The 12,307-nt window shown below is 36.8% G+C and overlaps 1 protein-coding gene across 1 annotated transcript in view; it reads left to right on the top strand.

The window, feature by feature from the left end:
* Positions 1-148: 148 nt before the first annotated feature.
* Positions 149-12,307, top strand: part of LOC104617381 (neurobeachin-like protein 1) — a gene marked incomplete at both ends in the record, with an annotated part of 69,642 nt that continues 57,483 nt past the window's right edge. The window contains 2 exon segments of the mRNA XM_010282692.1: positions 149-424; positions 2,905-3,032. Of these exon segments, the coding sequence (XP_010280994.1) occupies positions 149-424; positions 2,905-3,032 (404 nt within the window).

Here is a 12,307-nt window from a genome sequence, read left to right as displayed (position 1 = left end):
AAAGCGCCACGAAAACTAGAAGCCAGACTTCTCCGTCGTGGGGGTGATAATGTCAGAGGCGAAAGCAATGCGACCTGCCGCCGCCTAATTCCCGAGGTCGTCTGTGGGCTTTAAGTACGGATTTGTTTTTTTCCTTCCTGCACCAAAGGCCTGAAGGGTATGTTTTCACTTTCAGAGATTAGAACCGAAGCAGCGCTGGCAAAGAACGGACATGCTTGTGTTGTGCTACGTTGTTTACCCGAAAAGGAGGGACTGAGACCGTGTTATTTCATCCTTGGCTTCTTCTCGGGTTATGATATAACTGTAATAAAAAAGCAAAAGCTGCGGAAAGAGCACCTGGGAACTGAGCATGGTAGGATCTTGAACAACAGTAGCCGGTATCGACGAAAAGAAGAGGGGAAGGAATGGCATCGCGAGAGAGGCTGTATGAGCTTTGGATGCTTTACTGCAGTAAGGTAGATATTTGGGGGGGGGTGTGTTTGTGTGTCTTTTTCCTCTTTTGTTCGGAAGTTAGGTATTTAAAAGATATCTAACATCTTTTAACACATTTTTTTTCTTAAAAGTTGCATAGACTTCTCTAGCTTCTGTAAGCATGTAACTGCACTTCTTAGACTATTTACAACCTAATCTCCTGATTTGCTGTTCAGGCTGGGCTTTTTTGTGTGTGAGGTCTGAATTGCACAGTGTTCACGGTTCAGCTTAAGCAGTTGTAACTATATCTTTTAACTATGTGAATGCATATGTTCACATCATTCTTTGTTTTGTGGGGGCATGGCATTAAGATGTATTGTATTCAATTAACTCACTGCTGTCTAGTATTTTGTTTTATACTTACTGTTTTCCGTGCAGCTCCAGTTTCATTTAAACTGTATTAGCTCCCAAAGAGCAGATTTATTAAGCTACTCCTGAGTCTTCCTTTGCTTGTTATAACCATAACACTTAAGTACTTCATTAATAATAATGAATTTCCTTCATCTGGCAGGAATGTTATTAAAATACTGTCATGTCTCCATTTGCATTTTGCAGTGTAAAGCAATTCATATGTTTAAAGCACAGGTCCTAATTGCCGCTGGGCATGCTGAGTACGTACACAAGTTGGATTGCAGATTATCTAAATAGATATCTGTAAAATAAGAAACATACAAAAAATAACTGTAAAGCAGGGGAAAGGACTAGCCTACTGTCATATAGAAACTCTGTGCCAAGGATGGCTTTTGGTGGCCTTATTCTCTGGTTTTGTTTTGCCTTTTTTCTTTGCAGTCTCGTGCTTTGTATGTATCACAGTTTCTTTAACTTTTCAAACCAGTAGGGCATTAAGGAAGAACAGACATTCTCTTGTTCTTCTCAGTTCATTTCTAGAGAAGGCCCATCTCAAGAGCATAGAATGTGGGATTTTAAGTACAGACCATCTTGACAACGCAAGTGCACAAAGCAGTCTTAACTGTAGCTTTTCTTAATTTTTGTGTGTGTGAGAGTTTGCAACCCTAATGCTCTTTATGTAGTTAAAAATAAAATTAGGGCAAACATAACAGCATAGTATGACTTCTTACTGCTACCATTGTGGGTGATCTGTTGGGTTGAAACATATTTGCATAGGCCTTTGCCTTTTAAACTAATGTAGTAATGTCAATGGCAGTAGGAAATGGACTAGCACTGGAGGAGATGAATGTTTTGCCAGTGAGTTCATCGATGTGAGAAGAACAAAGAAGCTTGGAACAGACTCCAAGAATCCAGGCTTTCCTCAGCTTTGGGAGACACAGGGCTGCAGAGATGAGCCAAGCTCTGAATTTCTTTGCCCAGCCAGTCTTTGTCTCTTTCCTCCCTAGCTCTTTATAAAATACTTACACCTGTCTGTCTTATACCTTCTTCCCCTTTGCTTGAACTTTTCATTTGGATTGTATGCTTTCCATTTCCTTGTTGTCGATGTCCTGGCAGAAAGTTTGCATAAAGGAGTGCTAGTTAAAATCTGTGCTTTAGACCACTTAGAGGATGTTCAGTTTCCTTACGAGAATGATGTGTACACAGCCTGTTCAGCTCTCAGGTGGTGGAGGATGGACTATTAAAAAAAAAAAATCCAGTTATATACTCAGCCTCCATGAGCTCAGTGACTTTTTTTAGCTTTTTTTCTTTCAGGCCCATATATTAAGGGGCATGGTTAGGTGGATTCATGTGTTGACAAGGACTTGTCCTTAAGTAGGAAAATAAATATTTTTTTAAAATAAGATAGCTTGTCTTCAAAAGTTGAAGGCAACTAGAGTCACTCCAAAAAAAGGAGTCCTCACTTTTTCAAAATGTGGTAGATAAACCTGATTTTTCCTTCTCTCTCTCTACTGATTCAGGTTAAAGTAGTATCTCATTCTGCTTGAGGCAGGCATCCAGCAAACCAGTGTTTCCTCTTGGGTTAATTTTGGTGGAGTTGAGAGGGACTGAAGAAGCTAGGTCTTAGGATGTAAAATGTTGTGAAGCCTTAATGTAAATTAGATTGTTCAGCCATGTATTGAAAACATCTGTGTGCTGTACTTTGTTCTCCTCAGAGCATCTACCACGATGGGAAGGTGTAGCAATAAATAATCACCAGTGACAGGATATAGTGGTTTAGGGAGAGGTCTCGTTATACCTGGGACTGCCCAGTGAAGTCTAGTGTTATATCCTGTGTTGCACTGTCATGACTTTGTTGTGGCTGACATCCTGGGAAGGAAAGCTAGGCAATTTCTCCAAACTACAAAAACCGTCGGAGAGTCACAATTGAGTAAGGTGGGAATTTGTTGTGCCACAAATCCCAAGTACATGGCTTTTGCTTTTGCAGCCTTATTAGCTAAAGAAACAGTAAAATTCAATCTCCTTTTTTGTGTGGTGCTTCAGATTGTTGCTAGTAAGTAGCCTTGTTTGTCTTGCGTTTTTTAGATAACCAGGTCCTTCGTGATAGTCTGTTAAATATAGCACCCCGTGCTGCAGCAGCAAGGCTAGCAAGGCTTTTCATGTCTGTTAAAGCGATGGATAATGTTGTGTTACCATCTTACCATCTATCCTGGGTCAGTCCTGACTCTTGTTCTTTGTGATCAGTTGACATCTCTGGCAGTGTCAGGTGTCAGTTGCAACAATTACTTTTGTGCAAAGTAACATTAGGAAGGCGTTTCTCTATTTTCATTGCCTCTTGTGCAGTTCAGCAATTGGAGATTTGGGCAGACAGCAGCATGTAACTAGGATCTCTGCAGAAGCTGTTGGATGACACCATGCATGAGGTGTTTTTTTTTTCTTTTTTTCTTTCTTCTAAGATTATGTTTGAGTGACTCCAAAAGTTAATTTTTAGTTGGTATTCAGTTGTTTTTAATCTGGTAGTTTCTAATCTAAGGTTGGGGTTTGGTTTCGGATTTTTTTTTTTGTCTGCTGCTGTTCCCCTAAAAGCTATAGTGTAGGGCAGTAGCTACAAAGCTCCAGATTATAGTCTGCTGTTTAAGATGCCCAATGAAAGTAGTAGCCACACATGATTTACGATGGTTCTGACGTTGCATGGAAGCAGTTTAAAAAATTAATTTAATTTAGTGAAGTTCAGATTTGAGTCATTGGGGTTGTATCACAATATTGCATTGTTAATAGCCTGAGTTTTTCCTGCCTTGTAGTTGTGGTGTGGTTTGTTTTTTTTTTTTTTTTTAAATAATGATGTCAAACTTTTTGCAAAGAAAGCATTGTTAAGAATGCAACTTACTGGCATGGGTTTTTTTTTATGATTTTCAGTTTCAAATGGTTTTGGTGTTTTATTTTTTTCTGTTCAGTTCTCTGGTCATGTAGAATGCTGTTAATCACTTGAATATTGATACGGGTGTAAGCTGCTGTCCTCTCATCCAAAGGTAGGAATGTATGCATTTTGAGATAACTGAATTCTGTGTAGAATATGTAACACAGGTCCTTTCTATAGAAGTCACTAGGAAAAATTTTCTCCAGTAGGCTATGTAGAGAATGGTAGTACCAAGCATGTTGATTGTCATTGCAAAGCCTTCAGTGACCTTATGTTAGTGCATATGCAGCAGATACCTGAAAGCGCTTTACTAACATAAGTGTACAGCAAGAGAAGAGCTGTATTAGGTGAACTGAAGTAGTTTGGGAAAAGGACATGCTTTCATGTGTGTTTGTGACCTTTTCATGCTCATGTGACTGAGGTAATCTATACCAGTTTTGCCTTGTAGCCTTAGACCAACATGGCTGTAATTTTACTATTGTAATATTAGTTGATTAACCTTTTCTTAGGTGTTAATTATGTATCAGTATACAAAATTAATTTCTATTTTCTAATCCTCTGAAGTAACTGTTATTGCAGATTCAGATTAAAGAGATTCAGCATCTGTAAGGTGAGACTCATTATCTGTAAGATTTTGACTATGTGTATTTCATCTCCTCCAGTTGTTCTGGTAGGTATTTCAGACTCTTAGACATAAAGCATGTCAAGATTTCTATTTTTTGTTTTACTCAGAAAGTGATCATATACCCGTTTATATGGAAAGAGATTTTTCTGTATTAAAAAAAAATCCCCAGTTGCCTTCAGGAGGGGTTTCAAAGGCATAATATCTTGTAGGTGAGATAATAGTTAGAAGGGAAAGCTCTGAGTCTGTTCCTCAGCCAGCTTCTCACTTGTGCTTCACATTTCAAAGAGGGAGCGTGCAATCTTAGTGTCATTAATATAGTAGGGACCCTGTGTGTTAGCAGTTGTAAAGCTAATCATAATGTTCTGGTCTTTACTAATGCGGATAGCTGTGACAGTCATGTCCCTTGCTGTGTTAAGAGCAGCAGACTTGTGTATAAGATGTCATCTTAAATGCGCTTTCTTATCTTGTGCTGTATTTCTCTCTCTCTCTCTCTTTTTTTTTTTTTTTTTTTACAAAATCTGATGGTATTGAGATAAATATGTTGTAGTTTTCTCTCTGGCATAGTGAGGGATATCTGTATATTATAAATATTTTCTTGTTTAGTATTGTAGCATATGAAAGTACCACATCTCTTTCTATAGGAGAGCATTTTCTAGTACTAGATATAAAAGATGTACAGAAAAAAACATTATATGTGACTATATGCATTATCCTAAAAATGTCCTAACATGGTTAAAGTCCTGTTACTTCGAGTTATTTTTTCATCATCTGGGGTCCTCATAGGCTGCCTTACAGGAATCAGAAGACTTCAATGAGAAAATAGTGGCGTTAGTCAGGAGCAGACCACTGTGATGAGTGGAGTGCTACAAACTGTGATGTGCTAGCAGTGCTAGCTTTTCTGTAATTACATGACTGTCTCAATGGTTGGAAGACCATTGCATTGCAAATACTTTGAAGCTTTAACATATAAACATGTGCGTTTAGTTGTCCTGAGTTAAACTTACATTTGTATTATGAGGACTAAACAGGTCATTTAAATTAATGTGTACTCTGTGCTGTGAGAAGAGTCTGTGAAAGAGAATAATTTCCATTCATTCCCCGTTCCCTTGTCTTAATCCTAACATGGTGTATAGAATTGAGATAAATTTGACCTTGCATTGTGAGAATAAATTTATGTGCCGTTGGATCCTTTCAAGTGTGTGCTCCTTGGAGGGAATTCTGTTAACATCAGCCACCTTGTGTTGGGCCAAAACTAACATAAAAAGAGGGTGATCTTGATAGCCAAAAAAGTTGGCTTGGAGCAAGAACATACCAGTTTTCTCACTGTGTGGTGATACAGTTTGCTAAGCTGACCTACTACTAACTGGCTGTCACTGACAAAAGGGATCCTGCCGTATTGTCAGCGTCTTTCCCCCACTGTTTTACAAAGTACTGCCTCCCAGACAATATTTTATAGTTCAGCTGAATCCCTTGGTCACCTACATCAAAACATTGGGGCATTTAATGTCGTGTTCAGCAAGTGACAGCAAATATATACCTTCTGGAGGAGTATTATGACATTATCAAGGGATGGTTCATCAGTTCATATTAAATAACATGAGTTTTTGCTTGTAAGAGGTTTTTAACCTCTGCTCCTGTATAAAATTGGAGAGTATTTGTAAATAAACTAAAAAAGTTTATGATCAGATCAACTTTGAAACATGATTATTGTAGGGCTGTGTAAAGCAGTGTGACTGAACTGAGTTTGCTCATCTAAATGATCTTGTAGTGTGTTTCTCAAAGAAATGTTGTTTTAGCAAAATTACGCTTAGTTGTAGTGAGATGCATGTAATTCAGCAAGAATATAATATTTGACCTTAAACTGTAAGCCCCGTGTGAAACACTGACCTTTGCATCCCAAATATGATCTCATCCTGACTTAGCTTGCACTTGTCTTCCTTTTTGTGCAATTGCTGATTTGCCAGTGATTCATATCACATCACTATATATAGCCTTTGTTACATTAGATAAAGAAGTATTCAGCTTACAGCTAAATGAATGCTTGAGCAAACCGAATGTTCGGTAGAAGTAGTTTTTCACAAGTCACTTGTCATGTAAATTCATGCCTCTGCTAAAACTAGTGAGTGGAGATTTATTAAACAATTGCTGTGTAAAATACATTTTCTGCAGATTGTTTTAAATACACTCGTCAGAATGCAGAGGTTTAAGTTGTAAAAGAGTGCGAACAAGTCACTTGTGGCCCTGTGTTGGTGAAAGTATCTTTGTTCTGTATTTGAGATGCTGAACTAAGAATGGATATAGATAAACAAGAACAGTTGGTCTTCAATTCTGAATTTACTGTCTGCTATTTAAAGAGATGTCTCATAGTCAAAGATCTAACATAATTCTGATACAAATACAGAACTTTTCATATCTATCTACAAGACATTAGTCTCTCAACTTAGAGTAGCCATTACCTTCCTTAATTATGGCCCAGGGTGACCTCGTGCTAATGGTTGCTCAGACACAGAACAGGGACTCTGCCACAAAGAATGCAGACTTTGGGTTGAAATGAGATAGCAGATAAATCTGCTCAGACAGAGAAGTAAGAAAACTGTAACATTTTGCAAGCTATGGAGAAATTACTTTGGTGTCTTATCATTTTATAATATATTTGGCAATACATATTTGTAGCCACTACTTTTAGATAAAGAACTGTCTGAGTTTTGTCCATGCTTTTGCTGTAAGATTCAAGGTCTTACTGGTGTCCAGCATGAGGTTGAAATTCCTACATGTCCACAGGTTTTTGGATTAGTACTTTATGTAATTAATGAGAAACATCCAGTTCTGAACATACCAACAAATGTATTTCGGATCAAGCTTTTACTGAAATGAAAGAACCAAGTGCCTCTTAAATGGAATGATTTATCACAAAGCTAGAAACAGAGGCTTCTGGTTCTGTGTGTTGATGTACTAATATAAGACTGAGTTTAACAAACACTGGGCTGTTGTGTGGTATCTGAGTTATGGCACTTTTAATTTGTTCGTCTGGCTCAGATCTGGGGGTAGCATGTGTCCTGAAAAGAATATTGCAGAATCAACTCAAATATGCAGGATGTTTGTGCCGTAATACAGAAATGGGAGGAAGGCTTTGCCAGCTGCCCACTGAACAGCATTGTAGCTTAATGCCTGAATCCAAATGTTGTCAGTAGATACTGTTAAAATATTTACAAGCTTCAGATGAGTTAAACAGCTGCCATACAAGAGAGAAGAGCTTTTTTAATTATGGAGCTGTTTTTGATGAAAGAAATATATGTAAGAAGGAAAAACTCCACCAAAACATGCACACATCTCAACAGTACAGATAAGCATCTTATTTTTTAAAAAAAGTAATTTGTTCAGATAACTTTTCCAATTTATCTTCTAGTAAATGGGAGACTGCAGTAGAGGAGGATGTGAGATACAATAGGAAATACCAAGAAATGAAAACTATGCTTGATTATTCTCACCATAAGTGCTGTTTTCTAAGTTTGACATCTCACTAAGACTTCTCCATGCATCTGCAAATCTAAACATTAGAGGTTAGATTTCTGTGCTGATAAAATATTTGCGTGTGTTGATGCTTTCTCTGGTATTTAAAGAATTAATGAGAATTTGTTTATCTGATTTATGATTGAGGATTGCATGTACCTATAGCAAACGATAGGAATTGCTGTATAAAATTAGGAATTAAATTTAACTGCAAGAATGGCTAATTATACTAGTATCTAAAAGCAGAGCATATTTTAAAATAGCGAGGATATTTAAGAGGTTAAATACCAAAGGCTATAAAGGCTTTTGAAAGCTTTGTCTAAAGGACACTTGAGAGACGCACAAACAAAACCTCAAAATAAATTCATGGTTAAATACTACTCTTGCATAGCACAAAGAGAGCATAAAATTAAAGCAGATGCTAAAACTTTAATTATCTAATAGATAGCAACTATAACGTAGAAAATACACTTTTATTTAAATAACCAGTCCAAGTGATTCTGGCTTTTAGACTGAAGTTGTGGGAGGGCAGGGATGAAGACAAATCTTTCAGGACATATTCCTGAAGTCTGAATGAAAACAGTGAATGCGCTTGCTTTTAATTATTAATATAGGGAGGATTGGTACTCTTCCTGCTGTCAATTATCATCCACCAGAATCTGCCTAAGAACCTGTAGGAGTATCCCATAAGACATTTAAAAAATAATAAGGAAGTGAAGGCAGAAGTTGAAAAGGTAGCGCTCACATTGCAAAGAAGAGTTTAGCATTAATGCTAGAAACATCTATAAAAAGCAAAGTGAAAATGAAGCTGCTTGACTCCTTTAAGATGGCAACATTGCTCTTTTAATATTAGTAATAATTTTAGGAAAACATCATACCTTCATATGGTTTACTGCCAGTTTTCACTTGGAATGTGGAAGGAGAATTTAGGAACTGAAAAAAAGTTTTACAAGCTATTGAAACTTATTATTCTAAAAGCATCATGCAAAAAGAGTAAATGTTTGGGTTCTGTGGAAGAGTGATTGAAAATGTTAACTGTCAACATATGTGGGGCCTCAACCCAGAGTTTCTGGTGACGTAATCCTCGTAAGTTTTGTAGAAAGTGGTTGTGATAGATGCAGGCTGCTTGTAAGTCACCTTACCAACTCTGTCAATGAATGCTTGGCTAATGCATTCAATTATATAAAACTTTGATTCATTTGCCAGTGATTTTGTTGAACTTCGGACTATCTGGAATAAACAATTTTCTTGACTGAAGCTTCATGGGAACTGTAGGCTAAATGGTTTAGCATGTTCTGAGAAGCAAGGAAGGAAAAGGTTTTATTTGATGTTCCTGAATTTTTTTTTTTAAATAACAATTTTGGTTAGATCTGCAGTGTTCATATGCTTTCAAGGGCAAACTTGGAATTTGGGAGAGAAAATACCATTATAAGAAGGGTAGTCCTCTAACATTTGTGGTGTATAATAATCTAAAATACAAAAAAAAGTCTCAAAAATGGCAATGTGTACAGTGGCTCAGGTATGACTCTGCATACAGGTGTTTTTTTTTCTCCACAGCATCCCACATCATTCACTATACTGGATTGGTAAAGCCCCTGGGGATGAAGCAGGGTATAGAGAACATGGGTGTTATTTGCAGAAATTTGACCTCATTATTTATCTGTGCTAATAACTAAAAAACTGTACCAGCAGAAGTGCAATGGATGCCAAACAGCAGTTGCACAAGTAACGCAAATTCTGCTATGCCGTTAGTTTTTGAGTCTTTTACTTTTTTTAAAGGGTGCTTTTGAAAAGTGGATTTGGCGTTTTTTATACCTTCAGTGTATAGTTCAGTTGCAGTACAACATTAATTTAAGGCCTGGTGAGGTTAAGAAGACAAAACCAAACTGTTAAATCCATAGCTAAAGAAATAAAAAATTGTTTTAGTTAAATTCAGTGTCAAGTAATCATGTGACACTTAGAAACAAATACAGACTTCTTTTTGATAAGCTGTACACAAGTTCTTAGCCTTTTCCTTTATCTGCTGAAAGACTTGACAGTGTTTATCTGTTGATACGGTGAAAAAAATAGGCTGATGTTTTTGCTGTTGTAGCAGCATCCTGCTTCCTTTCAGTTTGTCAAACTTTTATTGTCTCTTGCATCACACTGAAAGTTAGAAAGTTGATGGGGCAAAAGCAGACTTTGCATGTGTTGTTGCTAAAACTCAGCCCTTTTCTCATATAAAATGACGGCATAACTTAAAGTTGCAAACTAATTAGGTGTTAAACTGTAAACCTTTCCTAAGCTATAGTTTGAGTTTTCATTAAATTTAGGCTTATCTTGACACTGTAGACTTTTGACATCATGTTATTTTAGTTGCCTTTGAATTATTCAGGATGTTTCTTGTTCCCTTAGGCTTAAAGTACAGCTTCCAGCTTTTACTGCTGTTGGTTTGTAATGTCAACTTGGATGGGAAAAATGAATGTTAATAGAATGTAGTATGTCACAGTATGGTAGACTCCTGGTAAGTGCACTGTGCAGTGGACTCTATAAGGCTGAAATACTGTATGCCAGCTTGTACATGGAGCTTGCCTAGGGGTACCTTCTATTAAATGTGAAGACATTAAAATCTGAGTTCAGGTTAATTAGGTTCATCCCTTGGATGGCATCAGTCACATGGCAGTTCCAAGCTACAAGGCTCTAATGGTATTGTCATTCAAAGGAAAACCAACAAAAACTCCAAAAACAAAACCCAAAAAACCCCAAAAAAGGCAAGAGAAAGAAAAATAGAGGCTTTTCTTCTATTTTAGTAAGCAAACTTCCATTTTGTTTTTCCAGTTTTGTTGGGAATCTGAAGTAGAAAGGAAGTTAAATAACAGCTCTCAAATAATTGTCTTTTTCTTTAACCTAAGGCATTAGAGGAAGATTGCAATTATTTTTCTTGTTCTGAAAAGAGAAGAAATATATTAGCTTTGACTTCTAATGTATGTGAGCTAAATTTTGTCAAGATTGACCGCCTTAGGTTTATTTTGGTATAAATCTCCATGCTAAATGGAATTCTCTAACTTGTCCCAAAATAGTTGTTGCTGTCATGATTCACTGCAACTCCCATTTATAAAACAAAACACTCCACCTTTTTTCTTTTAATTCCAGAAATGGAACAGAATGCTTGTGTGAATTTTTCAAAAAGGAGGTTTATAATTGCTTGCCAGGAGCCTTTCTTCTTTTGGACCAACAACTGATGAAAAAAATAGTATTGTAATTAAAATGAAAAGTTTTGCCCAAAGGTAATTCTCTTGATAGTTATAATTGATTAAATTTATCAAGGCAATTTAGTCAGTTTAGAACAGTTTATCATGAAGTCTTTTATTAATTCTAACTGTATTATTGCTACTGTAACAAAGCTTTTCAGGTTTTGTTTCATCATTTTGCAGATTTGAAAGGTTCACAGAAAGCATAAACACTTTGACATATTTCGGAATAAAAGCTACTAGGACATCCTGTGCTGAAAATGTTACCTTTTATGTCTGAAAACATGAAAAGGAAAAAGCTCCCTTAAAACAAACCTTCTAATCCTCCAGTGAATAGTTTATTTCCAACAGTATTGAGAAATGTTCTACAAGTCTGCAGTCTACAAGTTACACTGATTACTTCAATTAGTTTTAAGACTATTAAGCTCACCAGTGATCTAAAGGCAGTATTATGTTTAATTTCCTCTTGTTACTTTTTGTAGGTCTAATTCAGCCTTAACACCAAGGGATTGTTACTATTTAAATAGAATGCTTGGGGATGGGGTATTAGTTACCATAATACCATTGCCAGTGAGATTTTATGGTAGTGGTTTGAAGCTGAAACCCACTTTGAAGGTTGACTGACTGCCATGCACAGTAGTCAGACTGGGCTGGCTATTTTATGACTGCATGTTAAATTTAACGGCTTCAAACAACTGTCTTGTTAAACAAGTCGGGCTTGTCTGACAGTGGGACTCTGAACTGCCCTGCAGGGAATTTTTGCCTTTAGAGCATGGAATGTGACACTGCAAATAGCCTCGGGTGGATCCAGCTTTTGTTTTTAGCAACTAATACTTCCTGAACGTAGCTATAAAAATTGTACTGAGCTTTGCCCTTCTAGTTGTGTCTGTTTGCGTGAAGCCCTGCTAGAAATGGAAGTTACTGGTAAATCTAAAAGCAACACATACAGACGTACATAAATAGTGTCGATTTGAAACCTTGGGTAAAGGTGCCTGTATTGCACAGGTGCGGGTCTAAAGACTTTCAGTAAGAGGACTTCAGTGCCAATTGTGTAAAATGTTTTAATTTAACTTAGAGTGAGCTGTAAGACTTCAGTACTACCTGGCTTGTTAGAATTTTAAAAATGTTATTACTAGTGCAAAAAATTCTTGTTGACCTTCTTGCATAGGCAAACTAGTTACTGAAAAATAATGACTGGATTAGGAC

This window comes from Phaethon lepturus, unplaced genomic scaffold, assembly GCF_000687285.1.
Source record: "Phaethon lepturus isolate BGI_N335 unplaced genomic scaffold, ASM68728v1 scaffold1202, whole genome shotgun sequence".
NCBI lineage: Eukaryota > Metazoa > Chordata > Aves > Phaethontiformes > Phaethontidae > Phaethon > Phaethon lepturus.
The sequence above is the reverse complement of the archived record's forward strand: the minus strand, read 5'-3'. Positions and strand labels throughout refer to the sequence as shown.